Source organism: Spea bombifrons, chromosome 1, assembly GCF_027358695.1.
Source record: "Spea bombifrons isolate aSpeBom1 chromosome 1, aSpeBom1.2.pri, whole genome shotgun sequence".
NCBI classification, from domain to species: Eukaryota; Metazoa; Chordata; class Amphibia; order Anura; family Pelobatidae; genus Spea; species Spea bombifrons.
The window spans coordinates 43,645,759-43,659,716 of NC_071087.1; the positions used below are offsets into that span (position 1 = coordinate 43,645,759).

A 13,958-nucleotide genomic window follows, 5' to 3' on the forward strand; every position below is an offset into this window, starting at 1 on the left:
GGCTGTGCAAGCAACTTGTCTTGTCCTGCTCGGGACCAAAGCACCGGTAAGCAGCCTGGCCCCAGCGGACATTTTTTTTCAGCTATTTGAGGTCTGATTAGAAGATGACCTCAATTATAAGACAAGGGGTATTTTTCAGAGCATTTGCTTACCCTTAATGCTTTTATGTTCAGTACTTATAAACTCTAAACACATGTTTTGCTCCATTAGACAAACAAGCTAATGAATGAGACATTTACTAGAAGAAAATTTATTTCACACTATGATGATGATGAATACCTTAGATGCCTAGTGATTGTTAATATGGATGCAGTTTCATTTCCCTGCCATCTGAATGTCGCAGCTTGAATCGAGACTCATCAGACCAGGCATCGTTCTTCCAGTCTTCCATTGTCCAATTTTGGTGAGCCTGTGTGAATTGTAGCCTCAGTTTCCTGTTCTTAGCTGACAGGAGTGGCACCCGGTGTGGTCTTCTGCTGCTGTAGCCCATCTGCTTCAAGGTTCAACATGTTGTGCGTTCAGAGATGGTATTCTGCAACTTGATTGTAACGAGTGGTTATTTGAGTTACTATTGCCTTTCTGTCATCTCGAACCAGTGTGTCCATTCTCCAACAAGACGTTTTTCATCCACACAACTGCCGCTCACTGGATATTTTCTCTGTAAACCCTGGAGATGGTTGTGCGTGAAAATCCCAGTAGATCAGCAGTTTCTGAAATACTCAGACCAGCCCTTCTGGCACCATTCTTCATTCTGATGCTCGGTTTGAACTTAAGCAAGTTGTCTTGACCACGTCTACATGCCTAAATGCATTGAGTTTCTGCTATGTGATTGGCTTATTATGTGTGTTCCTGATAAAGTTGCCAGTGAGTGTATGTGCATGTATGTATATGGAGTCACTAGTAATAGAAGAGTATTATTTGGAATTCCATGGGTGAGGTGTGGACATGGATTTATTTCGTGACGCCATGTGGTGTCAGTCCACAGTCTGCACATGTGATATACATGCATGAGAAGCAGTCTTCCAGCGGTTGCTGGAAATTAGGACTAATAAAATCTTCCCTACGCCAGGGAACCAAAGCATCCAGTGGGTTTACGTAACATGAATTACGTGAACTGTGGTAGTACAAACACTGTGTAGAGGAGTTCCCAGATCATGAAGAAGCAGAAAGTAGATTTACTTTGAAGCAATGCCTGTTCAATGTATTGCATATGGTAGACTCATGAAGAGAAATGCTCCAATGCTTTCTTTAAGTCTGTTACTGTATAGTGTTAAAGTGTGTAAGTAAGTGTATGGTGTTAGCATGAGTGCATGTGTACTAGTATTTGGTATTAGCATGTATGTGTGTGGTTATCATTGTACAATGTTATTATGAGTTTGTCTAGCAGCATATGGTGTTGTCAAGAGTGAGCATAGGGTTAGTAGTGCCTGGGGGAGGAAGAAGAGGAGCAGGATAAAGAATGTGTATGTAAGTGTACGGTGTGAGAGAGAGTTTGCAAGTTGGCATATATGTATGTCATAATTGGGCCCTGAAGAAATACTGCTCCCAGATGCCACTAGCCCTAGGCTCACCCCGGTTTTCATAAGGTGTGCTTATGTGAGCAATATTATGAGACGGAGTGGTGGGTGGAGCAATGGGTGGGACAATGGGATGGGCATGGGCAGGCTGATGGGAGGGGTATGGAGGCCCAGTCATTAAGCCTGTACTGGACCCCAAGATTTCTGATGGCTGCCCTGTTTCCTTTTACAGTGCTATAATGCTCTACCCATAGGTGTGTGTTTATGTTGGTATACTTTTTTAGTTTTGCTTTGTTAAATATCAGAATTAACTGTCTATTAATGTTCTTTTTGATTTTATAAGAACTATAGCCTCCTGCTCCAGGCACACCATGGTGTACTCACTCTACAAAAAATAATAATAATATTAATATTTTATCAATATAATAATAGTTATGAGGGCTGATTAAAATCTGTTAACATTAGCATAAGGTGAGAATGTACTTAATATCATTAAAAAAAACAATAAAATATATGCTTCAGGATTCCAGAGCTTTGTGTTTCTGGTTACTGGGTTCCATAATATAGACATATTGTCTTCTGTAATTTGTGTGCTATGTTCCAATTACATCCCCAGTTGATTGCAATGCATCCAGCTTTTTTTTTTTTTTTTCTTAGATTTTACGGGTTGGTGGATGTTATGAGCAAAGGTAATCAAGATTCATGAGACTAAGAGAGACCTTGATGAAATCCCATAAATCACCTTTTATGGCCATTTTAGATTAACAGATTTGATTTGTGGTATGTGTTAGTGTCAGTGAAAATACTGGTGTTGTATGTAATTTACTTTCCACTATATGACTGAGATGCACAGATTCTTGTTTTCTATGTATGCCTAGGGTTATTTTTAATTTGTAATGAAACAGAGTAAAATCCAGCTAATACGTTAACACTACTGGGATTTTACATCCCTTGCCACTTTTGTTTTTATTAATATTTGTCCTTTCTATTTAAAGCATGCCCTAGTTTGCATCATTAACTTGCATCATCTGCTAAGTCACATTTGCACAATCTTTAGTAAATCATCAGAGATGTCTTTATTCTTTTTTATGTCTTATCTGGATCTCTCCGGAGGTTGTAAAGGATGCCTAAGCACTGGTCAGTTAATTCACTAAAGTAAGAATGCATATTCATATATACATAAACAATACTGTGCAAAAGTTTTAGGCAGGTGTGAAAAATGCTATAGAGTAAGAATGCTTTCAAAAATAGACATGTCAATAGTTTATTTTTATCAAAATGCAAAGTGAGTGAACAGAAGAAAAATCTAAATCAAATCAGAATTTGTTGTGACTGCCCTTTGCCTTCAAAACAGCATCGATTCTTCAAGGTACACTTGTACACATTTAAGTGACTCGACAGGTAGGTTGTTCCAAACATCTTGAAGAATGAACCGTTCTTCTGTTGACTTAGGCAGCCTCAATTACTTTTCTCTCTTTTTGATGTTGAGATTGGGGCTCTGTGTGGCTTACCATCACTTCTAGAACTCCTTGTTCTTCTTTAAGCTGAAGATAGTTTGAATGACATCGGCAGTAGGTTTGGGGTCACTGTCATTCGGCAGAAAATATTTAGGTCCAATCAGATGCCTCGCTGATGGTATTGCATGATGGATATGTATCTGCCTGTACCTCTCAGCATTGAGAAGACCATTATTTTGACCAAATTCCCAACTCCATTTGCAGACATGCAGACTCAAATTAGCAAGGAACCTCCACATTGCTTCACTGTATTGCCCTACAGCTCTTCGGCAAATTACCTTCTGCTACATCACCTTGTCCAACGGCTATCCTGCCTTGTGCTCAGCACTCTGTCCAAGTACTATCCTGTAGTGTTTCCAGGGCCCTCTCCAACGGCTATCCTGCCGTGTGCCCAGCGCATTATCTGAGTGCTATCCTGCCTCACGCCTTCTTCTGTGGACTCTCCAGCTCCAGCCCTGTCTGTGAGCTTCCAGTTTGTTCTACCTGCCTGGCCTGTTTTGCACTTACTAGTCCGGCCAATACTATCCTATCCAGCCCTGGTGTATTGCAGCTAATAACTACCAGTTATTTTTTATGCATATACATATACAGTCCAACATATCCCCTGCATCAAGTCTCCTCCTTAATTTCATTGCTTGAATCGTGACAACTGTACACTCCACTGTGCACGTGACAGCAACTTTGTTGTAGCTAACATTTTAGTTTTATTAAATTGAGCCTCTGTCATTAAAATGGTATGCACTTTTTTCATTAAAAAATGTGTGTTACTGTCTTTCTCTGACAGCTTTCTACCCCTATATGCTTCCCCCCATACACTAAAAGGTAGCCCCTCACCCCCTGCATGCAATACCCATATCCATCAACCTATTTGTACATGATACTAGTCATAAGCCCATCACTGGCAAACACAACACTATCCAGCATCCCATCAAGCAGGTCTTTCCCCTTGAACACAACACTACACAGCGGTGACTCAACCTCTGTACACAAGCCCTGTCTGAGGGTTTTTTCTACAAGTCGCTAAACATCTGCCACAGTAGCTTAGCTACTCTGCAATTTCCAGTACCCCACCACCGAGCTTTGCACAGAACATTTCTGGAGGAAATTAAGTTACATTTATCTATTCTGATACAAATAAAATATGCGGGAGCAGGCATCAAATCTGACACAATTAACCAGCAGAATCAAACAAAATTAGGAAATAAAATGTTACATTCACAAAATGTAATTTAAGTTGCAATTCCCAAAATGTCATCTTTTTAATTCATTTTCATTGTACCGGACCAAATTTAGAATTTTGTAAGTAGTTGGAAATAAATGGTGTAGGAATCTTATCTTAGACTAGAGCAACAAAGGAGGAGTAATGGGTTGATTAGTTTACATGGAAAAACCACGTTACTAAAAGCATTTGTGCAAATAATATTACAGCAGCTTTATCTTTGTAGCTTTCTACAATTATACTTGCTAAGTATTTATTATGTCATAAATGTAAAGTTTTGTTAGGGTACTTACTGGATTGAGAACAAGAGTAAAGAAAAGCTCCCCTCCTTGAATACTTCGGTCAAGTTCAGAAGGACCACCAGGATACTCCTTGTAGAAAATAGTGTGAGTGAAAAGACCACATGTTTGCCGAGGAAGAACCTAATTGAAAAATAGCAGTTTATCTACAAGCTATCCATTTATAAATATCTATCAATATTTCAGAGCAAAAGATCAGAGCAATACATGTGTGCAGTATTTTATCTCTATCTACCAAACATTGACCAAGAACTTCTGCATGGGTAATGTCAATCTTCATGGTTCTAAAAAAATTCAGCAGTAAAGCAATTTTGAAATGCATTTAAATTATGATAGGTTCTAAAGTAATCCCTCTAATTTAATGTAATTAGATTTGTATGGTTTTAGTATTTTTATAATAGCTAAGCTACCATGTCCAGAAATAATAGCTCTAAATTCTGTATGATTAAATATATTTAAATGGCTATAAAGAGATTTGAAATGTTCTAAGAACTAGAGGGAAATGAAGGTAGGGGCCTTCCATTATTGATTCATAAAGCTCTTATCAAGTATAATGCTTTCAATAGTGAAAAATGACAGAAACCTGGAATTCTGTAACTAAAACTTTAATGCCTTTCTCTGCATTGCCCCTATCCTTGCAAGAATGTCATTTTTGAAGGTTTTTGGTAACTATGAATAAACAGGTTTTGGTGCTGTCCCAATCCCTTTTATTATCATTTTGTCTCGGGGTGGAGTTCAAGTTGTCAAGTTTCATAGAAATAACCTATTACAACTGGCCAGCAATTTGGTGACATCAACGCTTGTCTCGACTCTTCTCAACCAGTCACGTTTGTCTTGATAACACAACCCCTGTGGAGTCATGCAGCATACATAGCATACCCAGTTTGCTCACTTTTATTAAATTCAGCACAGATAGAGTCCTTTGTAGGTCCTGTTTATTTTTTTCTTCCTAAATACAACCGTACCACAAAGTAGTTTTAGCATCAAATCCAGACACTGGAAGATATCACATATCAGAGTCTTCGACATGTCCATGCATTTTTTTCTTCTGCATTTTCCTGTGTTTGTGTTCCACTTCTTGTTATTTATAATATTATATTCAAAATAATATGAACATTAATAACAAACACAGGTAATATATGAAGTAATTAGCTTTGTCTATCATACATTTTATACAGTATCTGTCTGTCTATCTAATTATAAAATTCCCTTCTCATCCCTACGGGTGGTATGTGTCTTCCTAAACTTCAGGTCGCCTTCCAGAGGCATTGGGGTTTGGGGGTTCTGCACAGTCACTGCACTCTGCACTCTTCTGGACAGTGTTCTGCTGTCATTCCTGGAACCTGTTGTAGCCACTCTAACAGCTTAGGAGTCACAACCCCCAGTGCTATGACCACTGGGACCACTTTGTCCTTCACTCTCAACATCTTCTCTATTTCTTCTTTCAGGCCCTAGTGCTTCTCTGGCTTCTCATACTGCTTCTTCCTGATGTTGCTGTCACTTGGCACGGCTACATCTATCAACACCAATGTCTTCTAGTCCTTACCCAGAAGGACTATATATATATATATATATATATATATATATATATATATATATATATATATGTATATATATCTATATATAGTTACAACATTTTCCCCATATCATATCTAAAATACATGAAAGACAATTCTTTTTCTTTCACATAAAATGGTACTATTTAAAATATTTTTTTAGTTGAATACCTATATAATGACCAAATGTGCCATGGCAGCATGTCTTAAGCTCAACACAGTGGCAAGCAGTGTGTGCAAGCAGTGGGCATTCAATACTACATTTCCAGCTCCTGTTTCAATTTCTGTTATCTTTTACATATACCATAGCCAATCTACCTGTGTGCCAAGTATACTGCCATGTGAAAAAAAACACCACTGATATAGATACAAACAGAACAGAATGAAAATGGCAGAAAGCAAGTGTTATTTAGCTTGTGCCCTTTCGTCTTCCCTGTTTCCTTTCTTCAATAAAAAGATCATATATTTCTAGCCTGCTTCATGTTTTACTTCTAGAGAACAACTCACTTTGGATACAAAATGGACAAAGAAAAAAGCATCAGGGACAAAATGGGATGTAATTTAACATCTGGAACATGAAATAACTAACATCAAAGAAAGACAGCTAGTTCAGAAGAGCTTGCATCTGTGTAGAAGTCCTCAACCTCTCCATTTGTAGTCCACAGATCATTATTTTTTTATAAAGCAACAGGTTATTAAATCACATTTTGTATTTTTTCATGAATTTCCTGTATTTCATACTTTGTGCCATTCGCCAAATGATTACTATAAACCAAAATATGTAATTATAGATTATAATTGAATTCACATTTTGAATTCTTCATTTAAAATGCTACATTATAGTGATTAATTTATTATTTACTTACAATTATAAAAACATTTCAAGTGTAATTTTGTGGCCTATTGATGAAAAAGAAAAGGTAGTGGGCATGTATTGGACATGTCTTACTTGCATATTCACTACTGCTAACTCCTATTTACACTCACTTTGGAGTGAACATGAAATATGAATAAACAAGTTAAACCTCTAAAAAAAGAGGTACTAAGGACCCCCTGTTAATTAAAATGGGACAGTGAGTGTCCATCTCTTCCTACAGTCTTTCCACGGCTGAGGAGGTGACCTACAGTAATAATTTCATCTGATGGAAGTATGGTACCTATTCATGTCTCATTCTCATCACAGAGTTTCTCGCAGGGTTAAATATAAGGAAAAACTCTATGGTATGCCTAGCCAATGCACCTTTGTGTGCCATGAGGGTGGAGAGTGAAAAATACTTCCACTATAGTCAATGGAGAAGGCAAAGCATCATCCATCTACTTTGTGGCAACTGGTGGCTCCACTCCATTATTCTATATAGATCAAAATTCCCAATTACTCCATGGAGTTGGATTTTCTAATTCAATGAAGCATTATATGACCCTGGTTAGTAGTTAGAACATAGAAAGAACAAGCAAACATAATAAAAATAGTAATAATTTTGTTATATTTGGAAGACTATACAGCATACAAGACCTCACAGACGATCCTGCTTTTCAAGTAAGGGAAATCTATTTTTAGAAATTTAGAAAGAGACGGCAAGGACACTGCATAATGTATTTTCCTCGGAAATACAGAATATATTCCACGTGACTGCAGTTTTACACATTCACAATGCTCCATCAACTGTTGTCAGGTTGAGCTATACATGGGAAATTTCATTGGAATCTCAAAATAAAATGTGTGAAACTTTCTTTCATAAAATGTTGTGGTTATTTCAGGCAAAAAATTAATACATTCAGCTCCATGAGTCTATTCAATTCATGCACAAATGCAAGAGAAAAGATAAACTTCAACCTCAAGCTCATAGAGTTAACACAAAAACATAACCTTATTACATAGTAGATCTTCATTGTTCAATAAAAACACATCAATATAAAACTAGTAAAAATAGTTACTTTTTGATAATGCTATTGTATTTTCTCCTTTTTTGTGAAATATATTGAAAAATAAAATAATATTTCTGCAAACATGGAAATCCATGCAGGTTAATACTGAGGTTTTTTTTTTGCGTCCTTTATCAAGAATTCTCCCATTTCCATTATGGATGTTCATGTGTAAAGATTTGATAAAGCTGAAAATGTTTAATCCTAAACTTTGTTGTGAGAATCTAAACCTTAAGATTTCTAGCATTCAATTTTTACGGCTCTTCTTTGTTATGATATGAGAAAAACTTTCAGATTTTCAATAAAACCTGTTTTCTTTCATCATAAGAAGCATGGATGTTATTATCCTAGAAATACTTTATTTCAAAAAAAAAAAAAAAGTTAACGTTCCACTTTTGATATTAATGAATAAATACTAGAGCATTTTTATTTCAAAGACACACGGAGCGGTAGTATAGATAGCACACATTCCCCTGTAAAGATTACATAATGAATTTATTATAAGCTCATCTCCACAACTCCGGAGTTGCAGAAAATGAAAGTATTTCCAATGAAGTTCTGGTAGCCAGGGATTTGAAAGATAGAAAGTCTTAAAACGTTTTTTCTCTGAATTGGATGCCCTATATCTTGGAGCTTACGATAAATGCATGCCTTCAAAAGATGCATTTGGCTGAAATTATAAAAAGGAATATTTTTTAAGTTAACTTATTAGAATTCAAGCCATTCTTCAGGAATGTCTGAAAATCCATTGCTTTAGTAATTGCAAACAATACCACTGAGCTGATAGTACTTTGATCTCTGCCCAAGAAGGGCAGCAGTGAGAATATGCAAATCCCCCTGGCTAGAGCTTAACCTAAACCTTCTCAACAAGTTTACATATCAGAATCTTACTTTGTTCCTGATATGGAGCATTTCATTACTTTATCGCTAAACCAGAAAGGTACTTGTCCCTGCATAATATCAAATATGCATTATAGTATTTTGATGCATAATAAATGTACAACTAACAATTGTAATTGTATTAACCCTTTCAGTATGACTTATTTTATGTTATTTTAAACAAATTCAGCTTAATCTGGATACAGTGAATGGAAATGATAACTGCCTTGTGCGATTAAATTTCACTACTTTTTGAATTACTGTTACAGCTTTGTTTTTGGATCTCGCTGATGCTTTTTTCTATAAAATAGGTATTGATAATAAGACAAAATGTGAATTTTACCTTCTTAAATTGGAACTGTAATGGTCACACCTTTTAGCATTATCTATAGCTTCTGGTTTTTGTTTGCTGATCAGTATGACTAGAGATACTGTATTTGTTTAACACATAGTGTTCTGTTTTTGCCAAACATTAAAGAAAAAGCATATTTAAGCATGTACTTGTGCTAGTATTATCTGACTTCCTCCCAGCCACCCTGACAAATGCCACCAGGACCAATGAACAACAATCAGCAGCTTAAAAACAGATGAGAGATCATCTAAGAGGCAAGAAGTGAAGGAACCTTTCCCAATGGGCAGTACATAAGATATTTCTTTTGTAACACAAAGCCTGGAGATTATCTGCATATATGGTTGGAATGTGATATTGTTAAAAATCGATGGAATATTGTATTTACTTAATTAAACCAGATGGGCAACAACTCGATAAGTCCAGAGTTTGCGTTACTACACTTAAATTGACCTACACTAAGTAATAATTCTTCAATAATAGTTATACATTTTCTTGTAGAAGCAGAACTCCTTATTGCAAGAAATTGGAATAATAATTCCCATTTTGATTGGCAGGAATTGAAAAATCAAATTATATTCCAAATGGAGATAGGCCTTAGCTGGATGAATATAAGAGAAGACGAAAGGCTGTATTTTTATCAGAATGGATGGAATGGCTAAACAATCACTAGCTGTAAGTTCCGTTATATTAATCTTTTGTATCTATTCCTGCTCTGGCCACAGGGTGTCAACCTGATTTCAAATTCTTAATGTGGAATTTATAGAATGTTTCCCCATCCTCCCCTCCCTCCTTGGTGGTTCTGCGTACGTAGGTTGGATGTTCTGGAATCCATGATTTTAGATTATTTACTTATTTCATTGTTTGTGGAAAATACTTATTATGTAATATGAGATAGAAAGATGTATATCATGATACTTGTCTGTCTATAAAATCAAAAACTTTTTCAATAAAGATGAATCATAACAAAAAGTACACAAGATATTTCTTATTTTGATCTGTAAACACTAGTATATATGTTTAATTTGTTCAAAGACAAAATCTGACATTTATAAACAACATTTTAAAAAGCAAGCTTTCACAGCTTACCATGATATTTTTGTGTATAAATCCCTGTCTGTAGCGTGCCGGTTTCAGGTGAGGATATTCTTCAGTGCTTGTGACTTTTATACCCCAAATCTTCTTCCAAGCTTCATAAAGCTGCATATGCACAGGGTAGACACCCGAGTGATGTGGTGCCACTGCATAACCCATGTCAGTGGGGATACCGTGCTCCTGTAAGACATGCTTGTGACTGAGCCTTTAGTCACTTAAACAACACATTATTATGTTAAATAGGAATCACACATCAAGCATTTACACATAGGGTGACCACGTGTCCCGGATTGCCTGGGACAGTCCCGCAATGGGACTTTAAGTCCCGATCCCGGGCAGCCTCAATCCAGGACAAGGCATTGTCCCGGAATGAGAAGTCTGAGTGAAGGAGGTCTCTCCCAATCAGCAGAGACTTCTCAACTCTCCTGATTGCCTGTGAGTTCAGAAGCCTCTCCTGATAGGAGTTAATTCTCTGAATCTGCTCATGCCTGGTAATAGAGGGGTTAACACTCTGAATCTACTCATATCTGTAATGATTGTATGTATATTATTAAATCTGAAATCAACATGGTTTCCAAGGCTTTCTAATAATTAACCCCTTAAGGACAATGGGTGGTCCCTGAACCCATTGTAAACAATGCACTTTGTCATTAAGGGGTTAACATATAGTAGTATATGTGAATCATTGTGTATATATATATGATATAAAATATATTTTAGTGTTTCCCTGAATGGCAGAAATAAATTGTGGTCACCCTACTTGCACGGTGCTAGTAAATAAATTTACTGTATAAGAAAAACATTAAGCTTCGCAATGAGTAGGTTTAGGTGGATACAAAGATTTACACTTTGTGTGCCAAAGGGCTGAGAGACATTTACCAATATATTGCTTACCCCTCTGGTACTACCATGGCAAAGGAAATATGAAGAACAGCAAAGCCGAGAAAGCAGACTATGTGAACTGGAGCACTGCAATATCTATTTTGTGCACACGTTTTTTTTTATAACATCAGGTTTAGTGATGGGAATAGCTGTATCTTTTTTAAAAATAATAAATATATAGTTTTCAACGATACGATTTACAGTTTTATTTCTTCTAGCTCTTTTATTTTTCTGGTACCTGATTTATAGGTTGTCGGTTTGCTTTTCTAATATTTTACTTCATTGAGCTGTTAACGTATGCTGCCCAAAAACATAACATTTATTCTACTTTTTTATCACTCGCTGAAAAGCTAAAAAACTGAAACACATCTACTTCCAAGTGTTCTATTTTTCTGTGCCACATGGTTGAGCAGATGTCTCCTTAACAATAAAAAAAATCATTTTAAGTATGTTTAAAGGAAATGAGGTATGCATTTTAAAACTTGATTTTCCTGATGTGATTTTACTATTGCATGAGTAGATAGACTCTTAAAAGCTATCAACTCAGTAATTTTAGGTTAATAATATGTAAAGTCTCATTGGGTGGAATATACCATAGAAAGAGAGAAACATAGAAAATGATGGCAGATAACAACCATTTGGCCCATCTAGCCCGCCCAACCTCTCAATACTTTCCTTAGTCCCTGATCTTATCTTATATCTAGTGTAGCCTTATGCCTACCCCATGCTTCACTGTATTAACATCTACCACTTCTGCTGGCTCCCTATATGTATTTAAATGTTTCTATCAAATCTCCCTTTCACATCTTTTTTCCAGGCTATATAGGTTAAGATACTTTAACCTTTCCTGGTAAGTTTTATCCTGTAATCCCTGAACCATTTTAGTAGCCCTTTCTCTGAACGTTCTCCAACATATCTATATCCTTCTGGAGATACGGTCTCCAGTACTGTACACAATACTCCAAGTGAAGTCTCACCAGTGATCTGTACAACGGCATGAGCACTTTCCTCTTTCTGTTGCTAATACCTCTCGCTATACAACCAAGCATTCTGCTAGCATTACCTGCTGCTCTACTGCATTGTCTGCCTACCTTTAAGTCCTCAGAAATAATTACCCCTAAATCCCTTCCCCCACACGTTGAGGTTAGGACAGTATCAAATATTCTTGTTATTGTTATGTACTAATTGTGTATGTCATTCATAAAAGCAGGTAGAAGCTACAGAATATAATGGAGTCACAAGAAGTTCATCTAGTTGTTATTTATATGAATTTTCTTCCTTTGTTTTTTTACCAGAGCAAATTTTTTGTTGAGTATCATTTGTTCCACCAGTGAAGACTCATTATGGAAAAGGTGAGGCTGCATGTGACTCCACATATGAGGAAACCACCAGAACTCATCCACTGATCCCAACAGAAGGTCGTCTCCTTTATCTTCTTTCTCTGTACCTGGTATAGCATCACAAAAACCAAACATCAACATGACAAGAAGGGCATTGCATTAGGCTTATTGAAACAACATTTTGAAACATTTCCTCGCCATGGCACATTAGCCCAGTCAACAGGGTTTGTAAATGTATTACATTTGGCGTGATTGCACTAGGTATCCTATATACTATAACAATTGTTTATCTTCATTATAGGTGATCTGGATCACAATGAGGACAATGAAAAGTGTCATTGTACTCGATATGGTACAACAAAAGACATAGATGATAGGTCATTATGTATTTGTAGCAAGAAAGTTGTGATAGAAAAATGCCACATGGATTTATTTTAGTAAAAGTTTTTAGACTTCAAAACCAAAACAAAATTTAACAATGTTTTTCAATCCAAGGATTGGACACAATAACCAACGGCATTCATGGGGTGATCTATTCATTAAAATGTGAGCACATGCAAGATGGCATATCAAGATTCATAACTCTTATTAAAAGCCACTGTAAATATACTGTGTTATAGGGGCAAATAGAGACCTTTAGAGAGTGTACGTTATATAACATAGGCAAAAATGTCAACAAGACCCATGTGCTTTCAAAGACATGGTTAATAGTTTCCTATTTTTGTCCAGCTCTTTTATTTTTCTGGTATCTGATTTAGGCTGTGAACAACCAAGAGTGGTGCAAACTTCTCCCAAATGAGTTTACCCCCTCCCCCCGCCACTATAGGTACATAATACATATTAAAGTTTATGCATTAATCATTGATGGGGCCACATGAGACTGCTTTAACAAAAGGAAAGCATCATTTTATCACATTCAATAAAATAACCAAAATAAACCTCTTAAAACACAAAATATATTTAGTTTCTTACCTGTATGGTAGAATTTTCCCGAAAATCCCAGATTAAAAGTGAAATTAGTAACTTTATTTCTAAGCAACTTCTGAGTATCGAGTAGAGCCTGAAAAATAGAAAATTAACATTTCAGAAAGTTCATAATAACTTCACGTTTGTAAACCAGTTATATTATTTCAGAAATATGCCATCATTCTAAATTCATTCATAAGCATTTATCATCCTTTCTATTTATGCTTCTAACTATCTAGCTGCCATTTTGCAAGAAGACTAATTCCCTCCGAAAAAAGTCACCTCATGCATCACTTTACACGTACAAAAACACCAAAAAGGCTGAAACACCAAACAATCTTTGTAAAGTCACTATAAAATATGTGATATATTGAACGCACCAGTATTGTGTTCTTCATTGTGAATTTATTAGTATT

At 36.2% G+C, this 13,958-nt stretch overlaps 1 protein-coding gene across 1 annotated transcript in view; it reads right to left on the reverse strand.

Moving 5' to 3' along the window:
• LOC128485370 (bifunctional heparan sulfate N-deacetylase/N-sulfotransferase 3-like) overlaps positions 1-13,958 on the reverse strand; it is a 67,227-nt gene that overhangs the window by 23,000 nt on the left and 30,269 nt on the right. Inside the window, exons 3-6 of the mRNA XM_053461437.1 lie at positions 13,549-13,636; positions 12,529-12,683; positions 10,349-10,534; positions 4,547-4,675 (exon numbers count right to left, since the gene is read on the reverse strand). Coding sequence (XP_053317412.1) covers positions 4,547-4,675; positions 10,349-10,534; positions 12,529-12,683; positions 13,549-13,636 — 558 coding nt within the window. The remainder of the gene's footprint in view (positions 1-4,546; positions 4,676-10,348; positions 10,535-12,528; positions 12,684-13,548; positions 13,637-13,958) is intronic.